General features: G+C 41.0%; 1 protein-coding gene across 2 annotated transcripts in view; it reads left to right on the plus strand.

Moving 5' to 3' along the window:
* LOC148374739 (myosin-14-like) overlaps positions 1–20306 on the plus strand; it is a 33244-nt gene that overhangs the window by 10508 nt on the left and 2430 nt on the right. For both annotated transcript variants that reach the window (XM_088340329.1, XM_088340321.1), the window contains 28 exons: positions 2161–2334; positions 2404–2577; positions 2671–2785; positions 2867–3060; positions 3138–3259; positions 3923–3992; positions 4210–4370; positions 4458–4566; positions 5367–5498; positions 5566–5772; positions 7685–7822; positions 7883–8006; positions 8078–8249; positions 8495–8707; positions 10073–10217; positions 10310–10516; positions 12171–12275; positions 12723–12875; positions 12974–13222; positions 13478–13690; positions 13862–14074; positions 14249–14410; positions 14494–14622; positions 15617–15705; positions 15834–15957; positions 17117–17325; positions 19766–19874; positions 19949–20121. In XM_088340329.1, the coding sequence (XP_088196455.1) occupies positions 2161–2334; positions 2404–2577; positions 2671–2785; positions 2867–3060; positions 3138–3259; positions 3923–3992; positions 4210–4370; positions 4458–4566; positions 5367–5498; positions 5566–5772; positions 7685–7822; positions 7883–8006; positions 8078–8249; positions 8495–8707; positions 10073–10217; positions 10310–10516; positions 12171–12275; positions 12723–12875; positions 12974–13222; positions 13478–13690; positions 13862–14074; positions 14249–14410; positions 14494–14622; positions 15617–15705; positions 15834–15957; positions 17117–17325; positions 19766–19874; positions 19949–20121 (4385 nt within the window). The remainder of the gene's footprint in view (positions 1–2160; positions 2335–2403; positions 2578–2670; positions 2786–2866; positions 3061–3137; positions 3260–3922; positions 3993–4209; positions 4371–4457; positions 4567–5366; positions 5499–5565; positions 5773–7684; positions 7823–7882; positions 8007–8077; positions 8250–8494; positions 8708–10072; positions 10218–10309; positions 10517–12170; positions 12276–12722; positions 12876–12973; positions 13223–13477; positions 13691–13861; positions 14075–14248; positions 14411–14493; positions 14623–15616; positions 15706–15833; positions 15958–17116; positions 17326–19765; positions 19875–19948; positions 20122–20306) is intronic.

Genomic DNA, 20306 nt, shown 5'->3' on the forward strand with positions numbered 1-20306 from the left:
ATTCCAATACAATCATCTAAAATTTTGACTTTTTATCAAATAAAGTTTGAATTTGTGGTCAAATACATGATTATGTTCTCAGAGACTTTTGCTACTTGCACAACTATGGTTTTGTTCTTATCGAAAGCCTCCTTTTTCAACTTTAAAAAACCGTAATCCCTGTCAAATTCCATCCAAAGTTTCTCAAAAAATAAGTGAATGTTTTTCTTTGTTTAGTGAATTTGTCCTGTGGTGAGGGGCCCTCTCCTTGTGAGAGGTAAGATAATTCTCCCACTATGGTCCACTGTGTGTCGTAAGAGGCGACTAAAGTGGAGGGAGCGAGGGGACAAGCGAGGGAGCGAGGGGGACTGGGGATCCTCTCCTCTCTATCTCTACTCTCTAAGAGACAGCAAGGCAAAGAAAGGGGGGCGGGAGACCGAAAGGTCTCGCAAACCCTAGTTATAGGGTCACTAAATGTGAGAGGATGTGGAAGTAAAGCGACTGAGTGGAAGAAAGAGGAGATCGGAAGGATGATGACTAAAAGGAAGGTTGATGTGTTAGCCTTGAGTGAAACAAAGATGAAAGGAAAGGGTGAATTACAATCAATGTTGGGAAGAGTAAGGTGATGAAGTGTTCACGTGATGGAGAGGGCATGACGTTAGAAATCAGGTTTTATGGACAAGTGCTGGAAGAAGTTGAAAGATTTAGGGATGTGATGTGGCTGCAGTTGGTGGAATGGAGTGCGAGGTATTGCACAGAGTGAATCAAGGAAGCAAGGTTTTGGGTGCTCTGAGGAGAGTGATGAACAACAAGAGTATGAGTATGGATGTTAAGAGGGGACTGTATGAGAGTGTGATTGTGCCGACTGTGTTGTATGGTGCGGAGACTTGGAGCCTGAACGCAGATTTAAGAAGGAAATTGAATGTTTTTGAGATGAAGTGTTTGAGGACTATGTCAGGACTGACAAGATTGGATGAATTGAGAAATGAAATTGTGAGAGACAGAACTGGAGTAGTCGTGGAACTGAGCAAGCGGGTTGATAAGAGAGTACTCAGTTTGTTTGGACACATGGAGAGGATGGATGAGGAGCGAATGTTGAAGAGGATCTACAGAGCAGAAGTCAATGGAAGGAGACCAAGAGGAAGGCCGCGATTGACGTGGATGGATGGTGTTATGAGTGCACTGCAGGAAAGAGGCCTAAATATAATGGAAGCTAGAGCTCTTGTTGGTGATAGAAAAGAGTGGAGAGGTGTTGTGAAAGGATAGTGGGATTGTGGACGCGTTCTTAAGGATGGGCTGGGCACCCGTATGATGCGGCAGGGGTAAACCAGTGAAAGCTGTCGGGCCCTGCTGTTGAACAAAAGAGTGTGTTGTGTCACCCTGACCCGAGTGACATGGCCGCTTTCTGGTGTCCCGTTTCATCTGGAGGGACGAAAGCATGACCAACTTAGGTGCCGAGGTGCCTAACTTGTTTGGGTGTTTGGGCAATTGGGTTGGCCATGGTCCAAAAATATTTGTGCTTTTTTTTCTCCCTTTTATTTTCTTTGTTATTGTATGTGTTTGTCTTGCTGTCGGTCACCCCTCTTGAGGAATATGACCATGGTAGATAGATAGATAGATTTGTAAATTAATCGCAATACAACGTTCTCTTAATTTTCACGTTGTGATTGTAAAACAACCACCAGTCGTTGCAAAGTTCACTTAGCCACATGAGGGCCAATACCTTAATGGAAGGGTGGTATTGGCGCATACATAATATTTGATATGATTGCACACCCATCCCTATTTATCTGGACTTCATACATCAAGACAAAACATTTACGTACTGAAAACAAATACTTTACATGTTTACCATTCGAGAGTAGCTTGTGTTTTGGATCTAGTTACCCTTTTAAAATAATTGCCTAATTAATGAAGGCATCTTTAGAAATGTTTTTTTCCCAATTTTACATGTTTGATTGAACATGTTTTTATTTTAATAGATATCAATTGCAATTATTTTGAATGCAGCTATTAGCAAGGACCAATTAGATTTAGTTTTTAGAAATGTAGAAAAAAATATGTATGCATCTTTTAACAACTTTCTTATAAAACATCAGTTTAGCTTGAGTAACAGGTCTATGCGTTTCCAAGCAACTTTTTCTTTCTATTTGACGCTTGTCTTGCATAATTGTATCCCAGGACAACTCATTTGAACAACTTTGCATCAACTACACCAACGAGCGCCTGCAGCAGCTCTTCAACCACACCATGTTCATCCTGGAGCAGGAGGAGTACAAACGCGAGGGCATTGAGTGGAACTTCATCGATTTTGGTTTGGATCTGCAACCCTGCATCGAGCTCATCGAGAGAGGGGTTGTGACCAGCTTTTGTCTGGTTTTGATTTGACCACAAAATGTGAAAAAAGCATATCTTGTTTTCCAGAACAACCCACCAGGCATCCTGGCCTTGCTGGATGAAGAATGCTGGTTTCCGAAAGCCACAGATATCTCTTTTGTGGACAAGCTACTAAACACGCACGCCAATCACGTCAAGTTTTCCAAACCCAAACAACACAAAGAAAAGTTGATGTTCACAGTTGCGCACTATGCCGGGAAGGTGAGCATCACCGAACTTGACGGCAAACAAACCGAACAGTGACTTTTTAACTAGTGGACCTTGTACGCTCCTGTCCTTATCCTCCGTCGTTAGGTGGATTACAATGCAGCTAGCTGGCTTACCAAGAACATGGACCCTCTGAATGATAACGTGACAGCCTTACTTAGCAACTCTTCTAGCAACTTTATCCAAGATCTTTGGAAGGATGGTGGGTTTTGCTCCTCTTTTGGGGATTTTGGAATCTGATCCACACATTTGACTCCTGTGCCTTTGCATCTCTGTTCCTCAGCGGATCGGGTAGTGGGCCTGGAAACCATGGCCAAGATGTCAGAGAGCTCCATGCCCACCTCTACCAAGTCCAAGAAAGGAATGTTTCGTACAGTGGGCCAGCTGTACAAGGAGTCCCTTGGCAAGCTAATGACCACACTGCACAACACGCAACCAAACTTTGTGCGCTGCATTATCCCCAACCATGAGAAGAGGGTACGCTAGTATAGTTTTATGCGTGTACATCTATATGCCAGTTCATGGGTGTTGATTGTGTGTTTTTGCTCTTACAGGCTGGTAAGATGGATGCTAACCTGGTTCTGGAGCAACTGAGGTGTAACGGTGTGCTGGAGGGGATCAGGATCTGCAGGCAGGGATTCCCAAACCGCATTGTGTTCCAGGAGTTCAGGCAGAGGTACACTTTTGTTTTTTATTATTAGTCATTTAAAAAATTGTTTTCTTAGATCTTCTTGGTATTTTTGTTGGATTTATTTCTTGTTATTGGCATTTTTCTTTTTCTAGTTTTTGATGCTCTCCTTAGTGATCATTCATTGCCCTGTTTTTGCTTTTTACGCATTTTTAATTGTTTCTGTTTAAAATCGAATCGAATTGAATAGATTTTTATTGTAGTTGATATCAACGTTGTGAAACATTGTATGCAACGAGGTAAACAACAAACAAATAAAATAAAAACTGTCAGGATAATTTTGCATAAATATTGACAAAGTAGTGCTAAGAGACAGGCCTAAGTTGTGACAAAAGTGCAATAATTTATTTTTTTTAGGTACAGTGCACCGTAACAGCATTGCAAGGATAAAAGGTTGTAACCTTAAAATTATTTTGCGGGTTTTGTATAGTGGTGGATTAACTAGTAGCACTTGTTGTTTTTGCTTTTTTTGTAATTCTTGTTGCTGCTGTTCTATTGTTATTGGTTACTCCTTATACTAACTCGGGCGAGCGTTTGGCGTGTGTGTGTTTGTGTGTGTGTGTTTGTGTGTGTGTGTGTGTGTGTGTGGGTGTGTTTGTGTGTGTGTGTGTTTGTGTGTGTGTATGTTTGTGTGTGTGCGTGTGTGTGCAGGTATGAGATCCTGGCAGCCAATGCCATTCCTAAGGGCTTTATGGATGGGAAGCAAGCATGCTGCTTGATGGTAAGATGATTATGGCCAAGTACCATTAACGCTTTTTAACACATCGTATCAAATGATTCCTGCTAAGAACTCACATTATATTAATTTGAAAGCAGGCAAATGTACAGCTGCCTTTCTCACAAGACATTAACATAGTAAAACCTTTAACTGGAGGTGTGAAAAAGGGCTCATGGTCTAGTGACTTAGAAATGCATATGCATTGTTTGTTGCCATGCAGGTCAAACATTTAGACTTGGACACTAACATATATCGCATTGGCCAAAGTAAGATGTTCTTCAGGACGGGAGTGTTAGCTCAATTGGAAGAAGAGAGAGACCTCAAGCTCACCGTGATAATCATCTCCTTCCAGGCGCAAGCACGAGGCTTTCTGGCCCGCAAGTATGACACGCACGAATACCAATACTTCTCAACGGCTGTTTCATGAGTGTATGTATTAAAGTGCATGTTTTGGTTTTTGTCTATTAGGGCGTTCAGTAAACGTCAGCAACAATTAACTGCCATGAAGGTTATACAAAGGAACTGCGCTTGCTACCTCAAACTCAAAAACTGGCAGTGGTGGAGGCTCTTCACCAAGGTTTGAGGCTCTCAAAAACTCTTCCCTCAAAATAAATCACAATGCAAAGTTACACATTCACACAAAATAAACTCATAGCGTTACATTTACTTATGAAGCAATATGGGTTATTATATTTAATAATTTATTTCGTTTTCCTGCCGTTTATATCCTCACTACGGTCATGAGGGTGCTGGAACCTATCACAGCTGACTTTGGGCAGTGGGCCAGGACACACTGGACTGGTTGCCAGCCAATCACAGGGCACACAGAGACAATCATTCACTAACACACTCACTCAACAGCCAATCTTAACTAGCCAATTTACCTTCCTAGCATGTTTTTGGTATGTGTGAGGAAACCGAAGTGCCCGGGCTCAAGGAGATCATACAAACTGCAAATGAGGAGGCTTTTAGCTGGAATTGAACACATGCCCTCTAAACTGTGATGCAGACGTACTAACCAGTCATTTACCGTGCCGCCCAATAGTTTTTATTGCTTATTTTAAACCAATTTCTTTCAGTGGGTTGCCTACTTTAGAGAAAGCTCTGCTATTAAGACAGTAAATGAGGCATTTGTAGTTAGTTTCTCTATCTTAGCATTTCTAAGAACAAGCTAACGGTAGCATATAATTATTTTCACAGAATATAAGTTTATTACTCGTTGTTTGACAGCTCCAATTGATTTGTAGTTTTAGGACAACCACAGAGGTTTTACCTAGTCTATTTAGGGGAGTGTTGAAAATATTATAAAAATCCATTTGCATGATAAAAGGATTTGCTTCATGATGGACCCTGTCAGTTATTAATATTCTCCTCCAGGTGAAGCCCCTGCTGCAGGTAACCCGCCAAGAAGAAGAAATGGGTCAGAAGGACGAGGAACTCAAAGCGGCGAAGGAAGTGGCGGCTAAGAAGGAGGCGGAGCTTAAGGACATCACCCAGAAACATACTCAAGTATGAACTTTGGTAGATCTTCTGATGAGAGCTCTGATATAAGCGTAAATATATTTTCCTTGCGCAGTTGATGGAGGAACGAACTCAGCTGCAGAGCAAACTCCACGCCGAGACGGAACTGTATGCCGAGGCAGAGGAGATGAGAGTGCGCCTGGAGGCCAAGAAGCAGGAGCTGGAGGAAGTCTTGCACGAGATGGAGGCCCGGCTAGAGGAGGAAGAAGAGCGGGGCACTTCCCTGGCGCAGGAGAAAAAAGAAATGGAGCAGCAGCTACAGGTAATTGTCACTCATACAAAACAATTGGTACTTACCATGTTGTATGGACAGGAACACGCATGCACACATTCGTTACAGCATCCATTTACATCAATTATTTTAGTGGCAAAAACTATACATTTGCATGCCTCATAATTGGGCTATGGAGCCTTTTTCATTTTGGATAACATATTTGCCTGCCTAACAACAAGTGAATAACAAATGGTTGTGGTCTGTGTTTTTGTCTGCGTGTGTGGGAAGGTGGGGGTTTTTAAGCGTTTTACACTGATACTATTGTTAGTGTGGCTACCAAGTCATAAAATTGCATTTATTGTTTCGTTGTTCCGATTTCAAAATCTTTTATTTGTAATTTTAGAATTACTCGTTGTTCTATTATGTGTATTTGCATTAATTCAAATTAATTTCCATGAACTTTATTTATAAATGTCATAGTCATAAAAAGTTACAACTGTGTAGATGTTTCTATTCCTTCTTTTTTCATATTTTATTATTTATATCAAATATTTTAACAAAAGTTGTGTTGATCGTATTGCTTTTCACGTTTTATACAAGCAAATGCCCCAGTGTTGCCGAGCCAATGGAACCAGAGTCGGGAATCTTTTTGACCCAAAAAAAGGCAAAAATGTTTAGATTTTTTTTTGAGAGAGAACCACACCTTATATTTAAATATTTCAGCAAAATCGCCAAACCTACCAAAAGCTTATTCTTCAGTGCATTTATTTCACTGTGTGACGTTAGATGATTTGATTAAAATCTATGATATAATAACAATGCCATTTCAATATAAATGCACTAAATGCAATTAAAATTTGTCTCTCTCCCACAGTTACTTAAGAGTTTTGAGGCTCATTTTGACTGTCATTTTTATCCTAAACAATGGTTTCAAAACAAGGTGCAAGCATGTCACAAAATACTGCAAACAAGGATACCAACTATTTACCTTCAGTGCAGATGGCGCTGGGCAAGGGAAAAGGAGTGTCCATTTTTACCCCTCACCCTTTTTTGCTTGAGTTTGTGTGTAAAACGTTTGTTTCAAGGTAAGTTTGTTCTCTGCCTTTTGATCATAAAGTGTCTCAACAATGAGCATAGATTGTTTAATGAGCTTCCAACCAAAGGAGTATTTACGATTTACAGGCAAATCAGGGTTTGTTGGTGTGACACTCTGACCACATTGCGTCCAATATATACTGGACCAAACCCTTGATTCAGAGGTGTTGTCTCGGCATCGCATGTGAGACTATCGGCTCTATATGTATCAACGTGATGTCTACTTGTGCTAAATCTATTTTTTTTTTTCAAGCCATATGTACTCTTGAAAAGAGCTATATATGTGTCGCTAGTCATACCTTGCCGACCGACGCTATAGAAAATTAGATTCGTCTGCTTGGAGTGGTCGGGAGATGCAGGACCTAATTTGGCCACCAGATGGCGTTAGAGACCCAACAAAAGCAGACCAAGTACAAGCAGATGTTTGTTGTTTTTTTGGGGGGGTTGCCTTGACACGAAACCTGGCTAATAACACTTGCAAAGGGCCCAAAGTAACACTTCGGGATTAAACAAATATGTAGTACCACTGTGTAAATCTTCACAAAAATCAATTCAGCCATTTCGGAGCCTAAAAGTCACATACGAACACACACACGAATTGGGATTTTTCTAAGTAGTTGAGAAGATTGGATTTGATTTAGATTGGATCAATTTATTGGAGGTGCCTTGGCATGAAGCCTAACTAAAGACGCTCGCATAGGCCTAAAGTACAAGTGTGTAAATCCGTTCCGCTGTTTTGGAGCCATACAAACACACACACAAAACGAGATTTATAAAGTAGTCTAGATCAAATTTGATAGGTTGCCTAATACGAAAAGATTGTGTGGAAGTTTCCACATATTTTACCTTCATTTCTCCAATACAGAATATGGAAGCTCACTTAGTGGCGGAAGAAGACGCACATCAGAAGCTGCAACTGGAGAAGGTTGCTGTGGAGGGGAAGGTGAAAAAACTGGAGGAGGATGTTCTGCTTATGGAGGACCAGAACAACAAACTACAGAAGGTATGCAGCCTTTATCTAACAATTGCTATGGACACTTTTTTAACAACCAAGTACTTTTAGGAGAGAAAGCTGTTGGAAGAAAGGATGGCAGATATAAACTCAAACCTAGCTGAAGAGGAAGAGAAATCTAAGAATTTAACCAAGCTGAAAGCCAAGCACGAGTCAATGATCTCTGACTTGGAGGGTCAGTCAATCGAAGTGAAGATTTTCCTCCATCTACTGTGCTCAAATACATCCCTCATATTTGCCATCTAGTGCGTTACAAGAAGGAGGAGAAGGGTCGCCTGGACATTGAGAAGGCCAAGAGAAAGCTTGAAGCCGAGCTGGCGGAGCTCCATGAGCAGCTGGCCGAACTCCAGGCGCAACTGGCAGAGCTTCGAGCGCAGCTGGCTGCCAAGGAAGACGATCTGCAGGCCACACAGGCCCGGTAGGATTTTTTTTCTCAAAATGGAGCCCATGAATACCACATTTTTTCTCAGGACAAAATTTTGTCTAAATTAAAATATGTATATTGAAATTTCTTTGTTAATATTGGACTATGAAGTTGTCATTTGTCAATGTTTTAAGTTGAAAACTGTAATTTAATTTTAAGGTTACAACCCTTTATCCTGACAAAAGTCCAGTCAATGATGGCAGGAGAACCGATATAAATTTTGTCCTGCCGTCTTGCAGTTTGGATGAGGAGATCAATCAACGTGGCCTGGCAGTGAAGAAAGTCCGAGAACTGGAGACTTTACTTTCCGAGGTCCAGGAAGACTTGGAGGCCGAGAGGTTGGCCCGGGCCAAGGTGGAGGCAGCAAAGCGGGACCTTGGGGAGGAACTTAACGCTCTGCGCTCAGAGCTAGAAGACAGCCTGGACACCACTGCTGCACAGCAGGAGCTACGGTCAGTCTGTGGTTCATGCTATGAGAGATCATCCCATTTTATAACCACAATATATTTGAACAGACACCCACGTTAAAGGTTTACTCTAATTCAAATGATGAATTCTAGGTTTGACTCAGATGAGACTCAGACAAACCAATGTATACTCCAAATAATAGTCTGGCCCAGTTCCCTGTATTTCTTTCGGTTATCCCTCAAATTATACATTCAAAAAAATAACCGGATTTTGGATCACTCGTGTAAGAATCCACTAATTAGGGTCATTTGAGCAACCCTACTATGTTGTTTCCCCTAAATCTCTGAAAATGGTCTCTTTGTTTCAAATAAAGCCACTAATTGACCTGTTTGGTACAAAACGACCTATCCAAAACTGGTTACTTTAACCTGAACTAACTTTGTAATAACCAGGGTTGGGTAGGGTTACTCTAACTTGATTACTTTCAATTACTTTTGGATTACTCCAATACCAAAAATGCTAATAAAAGACAAAATAAACTAAATATGAATGAAATTATGACTCACAACATGTGGTAAGCTTTCTCTCCTGGCTTTGATATCTTTGATCGCCGGCAAAATTAACATAAAATGCGACAGAAACAAAATGAAAATAAATCCAAACAGCTTGCCAACATCATTTTTGCCTTTCCATGTATTCCGTTACTCCCCAAGCCTGCACAAAATTTAGTAATTTTATTCGTATTTAGTTTCTTTTGTCTTTTATTAGCATATTTGGTATTGGAGTAATCCAAAAGTAATTGAAAGTAATCAAGTTAAAGTAACCCTACCCAACCCTGGTAATAATTTTGTCAACTTCTTGAGTAATAAATTAATACAACATCTCAGAAAAGCAGGCTATTTAAAATAAAACACTTATTTATTTTGGTAAAAATATCCACAAATGGTCAAACATTTTCCAGGCAAAATAATATTTATTTATATCTGCCCCCCAAAACTGGGTCATTCTGTTTGAAAACTCAATTTTGGATAAGCAAAAGTGGGAGTTTTTTTTTTCCTAAATGTTTCCCTCCCAATATATGTTCATAAAAACTTTGGGTTGGGTTGTAGGAAAAAAACTACAACACACACATTGGGTATTATTTAACCCAAGTGTACTTTTTGGTCCACTGTATCACATTGGTATGCTCCAGTTTTGTCTAAAACACAGAGGGAATATTTTAAGTAATAATAGATTGCAATTATTTTCTTATCAAATCTATTCACTTTATTCTGTTGACATTTTCTGATCCAGTGCACAAATTGTTTTTAAGTATATTCTGGGTTTGTACACTTGGTAAAACCCAATCTTAAGGTTAGAACCAAAGAAAAACTTTACATTCTTTATTTCACCACTTTTGGTCTTACTAGGGCGAAGCGTGAGCAGGAGGTGGCCATGCTGAAGAAAGCAATGGAGGAGGAGGGCCGCAGTCATGAAGCCCAAATACAAGAATTGAGGCAAAAGCACAGCCAAGCGGTGGAAGAACTCTCTGAGCAGCTTGAACAGTCCAAAAGAGTAAATGCCCGCTGCTCTAAATTGTGCTGCACACAAACAAGTCAAACTATTTATGATGCATCACTAATGGTTTGAAATGGCCTACCCTGAAGATCCGTGCAGGCCTGGAGAAATCCAAGCAAGCCCTGGAGAAGGAGTCTTCAGACCTGGTTGCTGACTTGCGCTCCCTAGCTGCCAGCAAGCAGGAAGTGGAGCACAAAAAGAAGAAAGTGGACGCTCAGTTGAACGACGTCACCGCACGCTTAAACGAGAGCGAGCGCCAGAGGAACGAACTCGGGGACAAAGCCTCCAAAATGACCGTATGGCAAAAAAAGTCCACACTCACACTTCACTTGGGTTAAGGACCAAACTATAAAACCGCTGTGAAAAGGGAGGAAAAACGGGACTAAAGCATAAAACAAATTAAGAATACAAGAACCACTTTCCAGTAATCACAAGTTCACACTGCCACTGTAGCAATAGACCAAGCTGACAGGCTTGAATCAAACGGGTGACTTTCAAGTTACTGACTGGTCTGTCCCCTGAGCCACAGTCACCATTATGGCTTGTGGAAAAACTCCTGTGCCCATGCTATTCTCCTGCCCAGTGGTGGTGCACAGTGCATATTTTAGACTGAAGGAAAATGATGTAACAAATCTAATTTTCAAAAACATTCACTAAAACTTGACTAAGTTTTATTGAATTGATTTACTTTTCTAGGCAAGTCAAGTCACATTTATTTGTATAGCCCTTAATCACAAAATCTCTCAAAGGACTGCACAGGCCACAATTACAGCATTCTCTGTCCGAAACATGCATGCGGGCAAGTCAAAACTCAAAAACCTTAGCACGAGGAAAATAAAAAAAAAACCTTGAGAAGGGGCCACACAAGAGGTATTCCCCTTTCTAGGCTGCAATAGATGTTACATTGGGTAACAATACACAAAACAAAATGAACATCAACAATAAACATAGGCAATGATTAAAATTGTTAAAAAGTCCAAGACAGTGATGACACAGCTTCCTACCTGAGACAGCTGGTCAATTCAGATAATAAAATGTCTCAGGTCCAGGTGCTGGTTCCATAGACTCATCCAAGTCGTCCTTCTCCCTTATTCTGCCACCAGCCAGGCAGGACATTAAAAGAAAAGCACCATGTCGGCATCAATAATGAGCCATAGAGTAGAAGTGTGTCTTAAGTGTTTATTCAAACACTTCCACTGAGGTTGCAGATCTTATCTGAGGGGGGACAGAGCATTTCACAGCACCGGGGCATGAATGTAGAACGCTCTAGAGCCTGCAGATTTCTTCTTGGCTCTTGGAGTCATAAGCAGACCAGCATTTTCCGAATATGAACAAAGAAGAAAATTAAATCAGACAGATAAGAAGGGGAAGTCCATGCAAACTTTTGTATCTTAGTAGTAGAATCTTAAAGTCTCATCTTAAACAATCAGGGAGCCAGTGCAAGTTAGCTAAAATAAGAGTTATATGATCAAACTTTTTTGTCCTAGTCAAAAATCTTGCTACCTCATTTTGGGCCAACGGTCATATTTTTTTTTTAACTAGAAGTTAATTTGTTTATTATTTTTAACACAGAAACGTTACAAAAAACCCAACCAGTATATCCCAGACAAAATATAGTTGACTGGTTAGTGCAATAGATAAGAAGTTAGATTAAAACCCTGAGGTAAACAATCAAAACCAATGTACACATGGCCAAATTGCTTATAAAAGCCAAGTTCGAGATACTACAACTTTCTATGGTGTAAATCGTATTCGATAACGATCATCAGAAAGACTCCTAATAATCAAACCCTGTCACTTGACTCAGTGGTAGAACAATCCTTTGTGCTCTGCTGTTTACAAAATTTGCAAATCCTGTACTTGTATTGGTGAATACTTGATATAATACTCAAATACGAAACCAGCGACAAAATCACTAACTTCCTTTCTTTTTGTGTTGTATTCTTCAAGGTGGAGCTGGAAAACATGAACAGCCTGCTTAATGAAGCAGAAGGAAAAAATATCAAGCTGAGTAAAGATATTTCCGGGCTATCTTCGCAGCTTCAAGACACTCAGGTGAACAACACTTGTGTCAAATTAAGGACAGTGTGGTATTACTGAAACCAAAAGCTATTAGCTCATTGGCTAACAAGCAGCATGTGTTTAGCCATAAATTCCTCTTTTATGATTGTCAAATTTTGACCTAACCTTAAGTTCAGTGACATGTAGTTCGGGGAGGCATGTCAGGTAAAGCATAGGCTTTCAACAAGGAAAATCAAAAATAGATTCAGCATAAGATCTTTTTGATGTAACCATTTTTTGAGGTTTCCTTTTTAAAATAACTACCTTTTTAAATATACCATTCAAATACTAGGGAGAGTCTCGTGGATTCGCATTCCTATGCTGAGATTTAGTGCTCTTACTTACCACATGATCTCTTAAATACACATCAGTTAATGGTAATGTTGTGTCAAATTGTGTTATTTATTAATTAATTTATTTTGGGTGGTGGTTACCCTGCAGGAGTTACTGGCTGAGGAGACACGTCAGAAGCTAAATGTGGCAGGACGTCTGCGGCAAATGGAGGAAGACCGTATCAATTTGATGGAGCAGTTGGAGGAAGAAAGCGAGACCAAGCGTGGTTTGGAGAGGCAGTTGTCTGGGCTCAACATGCAGGTCAGAAAGCTCTCTGCAAAGCGCATATGTGCAAGTACAGATACAGATTGTGAAAATGTGACTGAGCTAATTTGTATGTCCTTGCTGTGTACCAAAAGCTGTCTGACTACAAAAAGAAACTGGACGAATCATTGAGCTCGGTGGAGCTGCTGGAGGAAGGTAAAAAGCGTTTACTGCGAGACCTTGAGGCGGCTAAAAATGAATATGAGGAGAAGGCCTCTGCCTACGACAAACTGGACAAGGGTCGTGGCAGAATGCAGCAGGAGCTGGAGGACGTCCTGATGGACCTAGACGGACAAAGGCAACTCGTTTCCAACCTGGAAAAGAAGCAGAAGAAGTTTGACCAAGTAAGCGTGTGGTGACATTGCGATTTTGGATTTATTGTGGGGATAACTGCCATTTTTCAGGACCTCCACTCTTAACATTCTCCCAGTTCATCTTTTCAGAAAATGTGATCTTAATTTACAATGTTGCATGCATCACACTCAGCTCCTTATCTACTCCAAACCTAAGAATTCATATCCAATATGCGTCACACATTCAAATCTCTCCACCCACCCTTTTTATTCAACTACACATGTTCCGTTTGGCAACATACTTAGATGCTGGCCGAGGAGCGAGCGGTTTCCTGCAAGTTTGCCGAAGAGCGAGATAGAGCAGAGGCTGAGTCGAGGGACAAAGAGACCAAAGTATTGGCTCTTTCCAGAGCCCTGGAGGAGACCCGAGATGCCCTTGAGGAAGCGGAAAAGATCAATAAAAGCCTCAGAGTTGAGATGGAGGACCTCATAAGCTCAAAGGATGACGTGGGACGTAGCGTAAGTCGGCACACTGCTGTTTTTCCCTCCCAAATAGAATGTAAAAACATTTTCATCTGTCACTTTAGCAGTTTAAAAAGTAATTGAAAATGTTTAGGTAGGAAAACTAATTGATATGTGTTATATTATTTTACTAAAATGTGATTTAAAATATCGTCTGTCTCCCTTCAGGTCCACGACTTGGATAAGGCCAAACGCGGCCTCGAGGCTGTGGTGGAGGAGATGAAAACTCGCATGGAGGAACTTGAGGACGAACTTCAGGTGGCGGAGGATGCCAAGCTACGTCTGGAAGTCAACAGCCAGGCCCTAAAAGCCCAGCATGAGAGGGATCTGCAGGCACGTGATGAGACCGGAGAGGAGAAGAGGAAGCAGCTCCTTAAACAGGTGGACCCATTTTCTTCCTAGAAATGTTATCAGAAAAAATCCTTGGAATCAAATTTTAGGGGTAAAAGATTTGAAAAGGGGATGTTTGTGGAGAAAAAAATGCTGTAGGTGTATTTTGGAGGAGTGCAAACCACTAAAAGGAAAATGTCATTCTTTTCCTCATGCCTTGGTCAGGTGCGGGAGCTCGAGTCAGAGCTGGAGGAAGAGAAGAAGCAGCGCGCTCAGGCATCAGCTGGCAAGAAGAAGCTGGAAAGTGAACTGAAGGACATGGAAGACCAGCTAGAGAACACCAACAGGGCACGAGATGAGACGCTCAAACAGCTACGCAAGATCCAGGTCAGATGGCCCAACATTCCTGAAAGGTTCCCAACCCAACTTTCCACCTATGCTGATCCTGCTGCCGCCTTCCCCAACCTCAGGGCCAGGTGAAGGATCTCCAACGAGAGCTGGAGGACTCCCGTGCCGCCCAGAAGGAAGTCCTGGTCGCCGCCAAGGAAGCCGAGCGTAAATCCAAAGTCATGGAAGCTGATGTGGGGCAGCTACATGAGGTACCTGTCAAGAAAAGTCATTAGTGTACTGGGCCAGACATTTTCAAGTCAAGTCAAGTCACATTTATTTATATAGCCCTTAATCACAAAAATGTTTCAAAGGACTGTACAAGATTAGAATTACACCATTACCTGATCTTTCATTTACTTATACTTCCATGGTTTCCTTATAGTATAAAGTCGTGTTGGCTTGGTTTTCTGCTTTACTAACACGCTCACTTTTGTCTTATCACATAAGTAAAATGATCTTATCGAACAGGTAGTAGTTCATTTTCCCCATTTTATGAAAAAAATACACCTAGAATTAGCACAATTTGGTGTATTTTTTTTGCAGTGTAGCTTCTAAGATTATAGCAGGTACATCTGCCTTAAGTCCACTCAAATATATTTGTATTTAGTTTTAGTTGAGTGTAATTTATTCAAACATGATTGAATAAAATGGGAAAAGATAATTATTGTAAAACTACAATAACGACAACAAAAGGAAAGCCATTATAACAAAATAAATGTACAAACTGCATTCAACATATTTTTTAAAGAAATTGAAAGACTTATTCAATTGCACCAATCTCATTTTTTTTTCTTAACGTCAATAAAAATGTATCAAACTCATCACCTGCAGGCCAAATATGGCCCATAGCATCATTTTATATGGCCCGCGAGACAATGCTGTGAAAAGCACAAGATAAAAATGCATCAAGTCAAACAAGGTCTTGCAGTTTTAAATATGTCCAGTGGATACCTAGCCACTAATCTTCTGGGCTGTGTTGATTACTGTATGTTTTTCCTGTCCACTGCTGTGCTCCCAGCCGCATGCCAGAAGGCTCTCCTCTGTTGTTTTGTAGAAGGACACAAGTAGCTTCTGTTCCAGGTTGTTCCTCCTGAGAACCATCAAAAGGTCGAGTCATTGCCTGGGCCTTCACCACCAGAGCTCTGGTGTTGGCAGACCAGATGAGGTCGCCTCAAGCATTCTAACTGAGTTTGTGTCGTTTAGATGTTAGCTGTGGCCGAGCGTGCTCGGAAGCAGGCGGAGTCAGAGAGAGATGAGCTAGCTGAGGAGCTTGCCAATAACTCCTCTGGAAAGTGAGCGTTCCCTTTTGAACTCACGATAAGCACTTTTTAGTTTGAACCACTTGTATGCAATTTCACAAAATCTTTGCGGAGATAAGTTACATTTTCAAATGCTGCATCTGTGGTAACATCCACGTCAGGACCATGCTGTCTGATGAGAAGCGCCGCCTTGATGCCAAGATTAGCCATCTAGAAGAAGAACTGGAGGAGGAGCAGACCAACATGATGAACCTTAACGAGCGTCTGAGAAAGAGCCAGCAGCAGGTAACGTCTGTAGGCACTCTTAGACGCTGTGATCTTGCAAAAACTGCTATGTGACTTACAAGCTGTGTTGGGCACTTTACTGAAAACAACTACCGGTAATTAGTTACAGTTAAGTACAGTTAAGTTACTTTATTTAACCCTGGAGAACCCAAGAACCATTTTCTTTGGAAAAGTATGATTCTTGAGTTCTCCAAGGTTAAAAAGTATTGTGCAAGCCCCCAGTTTACTGACACCCAAAAAATGTTCCTGATAATAACTCTTGAAACAAGTGACCAGAAACACTCACATTGAAGCAGACCCCTTAAAACTGATTTAAAATAGCCGCACAAAGAAAAAAAAAATAGAACATATAAAATAGAAATGCAAACACCAACCTGTGGAAGCAGTGAAACCTTCATAGTGTTTTGAGACACTCCATATCCATTTTGTCTCCTTTCTTCAAACCCTCTAATATTTCCTTCTCGATTTCTGGGTAATGTCCAAGGGCATTTTCTGTATTTCTCCAGGCATGTTGTATTGCAAAAATAATTTTACGAATCAAAACACCAAAATTCTGCACTCTTTTACCGTAAATTCTGTCCTCACGTTTGACCTATTGATATTGTGTTCCTGTACAAGTCACACCCCCTCCCCACGTGCTGCCTTCAATTCACTGTTGGTGACACAAAATCAAATGCGTAGATTCAGTATTTTTTGATAGTTGTCAATACGACTTGGATGTGAGTATTAACAGTAGAGAGAATATCAGGAAATAAGTTGAGATAACTCACATGTCTTGTACTTGTAGTCTGTGATTGAGACATGGCCACTGTTACTGTACTCAGTTGTATTTTGTAGGTAGATATAAACATCCCAGCCTTGTTTATTTTTTTGCATACAGTGTTGTGTTGCTGACGGAAGGAGGGTTTTATGTGACTTCATGAGTGAAGGAGCAACTGCCAAAATGCAGTAGACGTTGTGATTTGTGATCTTCTTTTAAAAAGTAGCGGAGTAACGCACCATGTTGTCCCAACAGTTGAGTAACGCATTTCTCCCAACGCTGCCTCCAAGAAACTGTTTGGAATTGTTTCCTCTGCTTTTTCCATTGGTATTTGCTTATATAAAAGGCTGGCAATTAATTTTGAGCAGGAAAAATAGATCTGTACCTCTGTGCGAACAGGTGGAGCAGCTCAGCGGCGAGCTGACAGCGGCGCGAGCGTCGGTGCAGGCCAAGGAGGCGGCCAGGCAGCAGCTGGACAAGCAGAACCGCGAGCTTAAGGCCAAAGTGCAGGAGATGGAAGGCCAAGGCCGATCCAAACTCAAATCGTCTGTCGGAGCCCTGGAGAACAAACTAAGGGAGATGGAGGAGCAGATGGAGAACGAGAGCCGGTAAAAAGGGGAGGCAGGCGAGCATGTGATTCCACAATATCAAGATTATTTTATTCTACATGAAATGTTACTTTGCAATACAACACTAGTTTCTTACTTTCTTACCTTAGGACTTGTTTTTGTATGTGTTCACTTATATCATGAACACGGTTTGATCCGAATCTTTCGACGAATGTGCAATAACTACCTTAAATTTCGATACAACACATTTGTGTGCAATGATATAATAGGATTCACTTCAATATATTAACTCAATGAAATACTTGCCATGATTCAGGTACAATTCACTTCCAATAAAGTATGTATCATTACCATTAAGCTAGATATGATACAAATGACTACAAATACTGATTTTGAATACTATTTTCAATCAGATGTAAGTACTAACTTTCAGTAATAACTCTTCAGTACTCACCAGTATGAATACTAAGGGCCAATATAATTTGTATTTGGTAAGAGATGTGTGGGTATTGGTGGCAATACTATTCTTACTTAGAGTAATGGTACAAGGGATGGTGGCCAATAACAGTACAGTAATCTATGGCTAAAACGCAGTTTACTTTCCATGGTTATGCTACTTTATTGTGCATTGTGTTCTGCATTCTGATTGGCTAAACAATTCCCCCGCACTTTGTCATTGGAAGGTACAGAAGTAATTGTGATAACAACAAAGAATCATTTATTCAGTACTTTGTATTTGTTAAAAAATACTTGAGCCTGTATAATCGGTTTGTTCTTTGGCGGCAATGTATAATAGAGTATTTAATTGTATAATAATTGGCAGGGGCAGCACTGCTGTTGAGTGGTTAGCACGTCAGCCCTACATTTCAGAGGTCCTGGGTTTAAATCCAGCTACCGGATGCTGAGTTTGCATGTTCTGCCCGTGCTTCTCCAGTTTTCTCCCATGTTCCAAAGACATGCATGGCAGGTTGATTTGATGACTACCGTATTTTCCGCACTATAAGGCGCACCTAAAAGCCTTTATTTTTTTTTCAAAAGCTGACCATGCGCCTTATAATACAGTGCGCCTTATAATACAGTGCGCCTTATATATGGATCAATATTAAGTCGCAAAGTCTTGCAACTAAGGCAAGCAGCCGCCGACTAGATTTTCCCCCGAAGGCGAAGTAGTCCGCGGTGTATGCTGGGATTTATATACCGGCGTTTCATTTCCCAACCAATGTGTCAATCATTATTTAAATCAGTCACTACTGGCTGAAGTTATTCGGACGTAAAGAGGGCGGATCCTTTTTATCATTTACAGGCTCGCATAGGCTAAAGGAGCGAAACAAAGCCTGCAATTGGCCGAAAGAGATGAATGTGAATCACACGTTGGGTTGCACTACTGCATAGAGAAAACATTTTTTTACTATTCTGTATTTGTAAATATTTTACTCTCCTGGATTTACGACACTCGCGGTTGTAAGAAGAGCATGGTTATGTATCATTATTGAACGTGAACTTAGGTGTTCTATGCGGCTTTATATTTTCCCGGTATCTTGTTTTAGAACAATCTTGATGTTTCTGTGATCAGTCTATTTTTAAACTAAATTCAATTCAAAGTGTTTATTGTCATATGCACATTAAAGAACCCCGTTTCCCTGCACAATAAAAATACTTTGCTGTCCACACAGTTGCCAGCAAAAAATAAAACGGAAACTAAGAAATGTTTGGCATTTCTTGAATCCCAAAACTTTAACCTTCCGAATGATATTTGGAACGATGCATTTGAGTGATTGGTGACATCGTACAGACACTGTTTCTGTACAAGTCTGAGACACGTATTTGCTTCTTTGCAAGCTTTCGGAATGTTAAGGGGGTAATAAGTTTGACTGAACTATTTGACTGTTTTGTCGACGTTCCCATTGTAGCGCCTTATAATCCGGTGCGCCTTACGTATGGAACATATAGGACAAAAAACTATTTTTTGGGGGTGCGCCTTATAACCCGGTGCGCCTTATAGTGCGGAAAATACGGTACTTACCATAGGTATGAATGAGCGTGTGAATAGTTGTATGGCTCTGTGTGGCCTGGGACTGTGTGGCAACCAGTTTAGGTGTCCTCTGCCCACTGCCCGAAGAGAGCTGGGATGGGCTCCAGAACCCTCGTGACCTTGCTGAAAATTTCTGACCCTACAACAAGTAATGGCTAAAATGTAATTGCTTAAGTACGTATCTATAAAAGCAAAGATTTGGAGGCAGCACAACCAGGGGAAAACCAATGAAAGGAAGCTAACAGACAACTTCGAATAATTTGATAAATATTAATAGATAAAATATATTTAATATCACATTATTTAAATATTTTTAGGCCACCAGAGAACCTTGCAGGTCCTGACGGCCCACCCCTGCAATACAATGCAACCAGATTCTATTGATGTAAATAATTTGATAGCACACAGTAGCAGTGATCCTAATGACGATAAACATTTTCATTTTAGGGAGCGCCAGACAGCTATCAAGAACTTGCGTCAGAAGGAGAAGAAATTGAAAGACTTAAGTGGTCAGATGGAGGATGAGAAGAAGCAAGCACAGCAGTTTAAAGATCAGGTAACACAACCAGGTCCCTGAATGTGACACACATCTGGTCGCTGACACAATGTCATCGTTCGCCATGTGCTCAGGCCGAGAAGAGCAGCAAGCGTGTGAAGCAGCTGACGCTTCAGCTGGAGGAAGCGGAGGAGGAGGCGCAACGGATGGCTGCCTCTCGCAGGAAGCTGCAGAGGGAGCTGGATGAGGCCACGGAGGCCAACGAGGCACTCGGCAGGGAGATGGCAGCCCTCAAGAGCAAACTCAGGTCACACATGGCAACAACACATGTTGGAAAGGCGATAAAATGACGCATAAACAAAAGCATGATAAGGGGAAAAACGAGGATTTGCGAAATAATACTGTATTTTCTGGACTATTAGGCGCATTTAAAGACCCCAAATTGGCCGGAAACTTGAATGTGAGCCTTACAATTCGGTGCGCGGTAAACGC

This window comes from Urocampus carinirostris, chromosome 1, assembly GCF_059441175.1.
Source record: "Urocampus carinirostris isolate Australia breed hairy pipefish chromosome 1, RoL_Ucar_1.0, whole genome shotgun sequence".
In the NCBI taxonomy this organism is placed as follows: Eukaryota; Metazoa; Chordata; class Actinopteri; order Syngnathiformes; family Syngnathidae; genus Urocampus; species Urocampus carinirostris.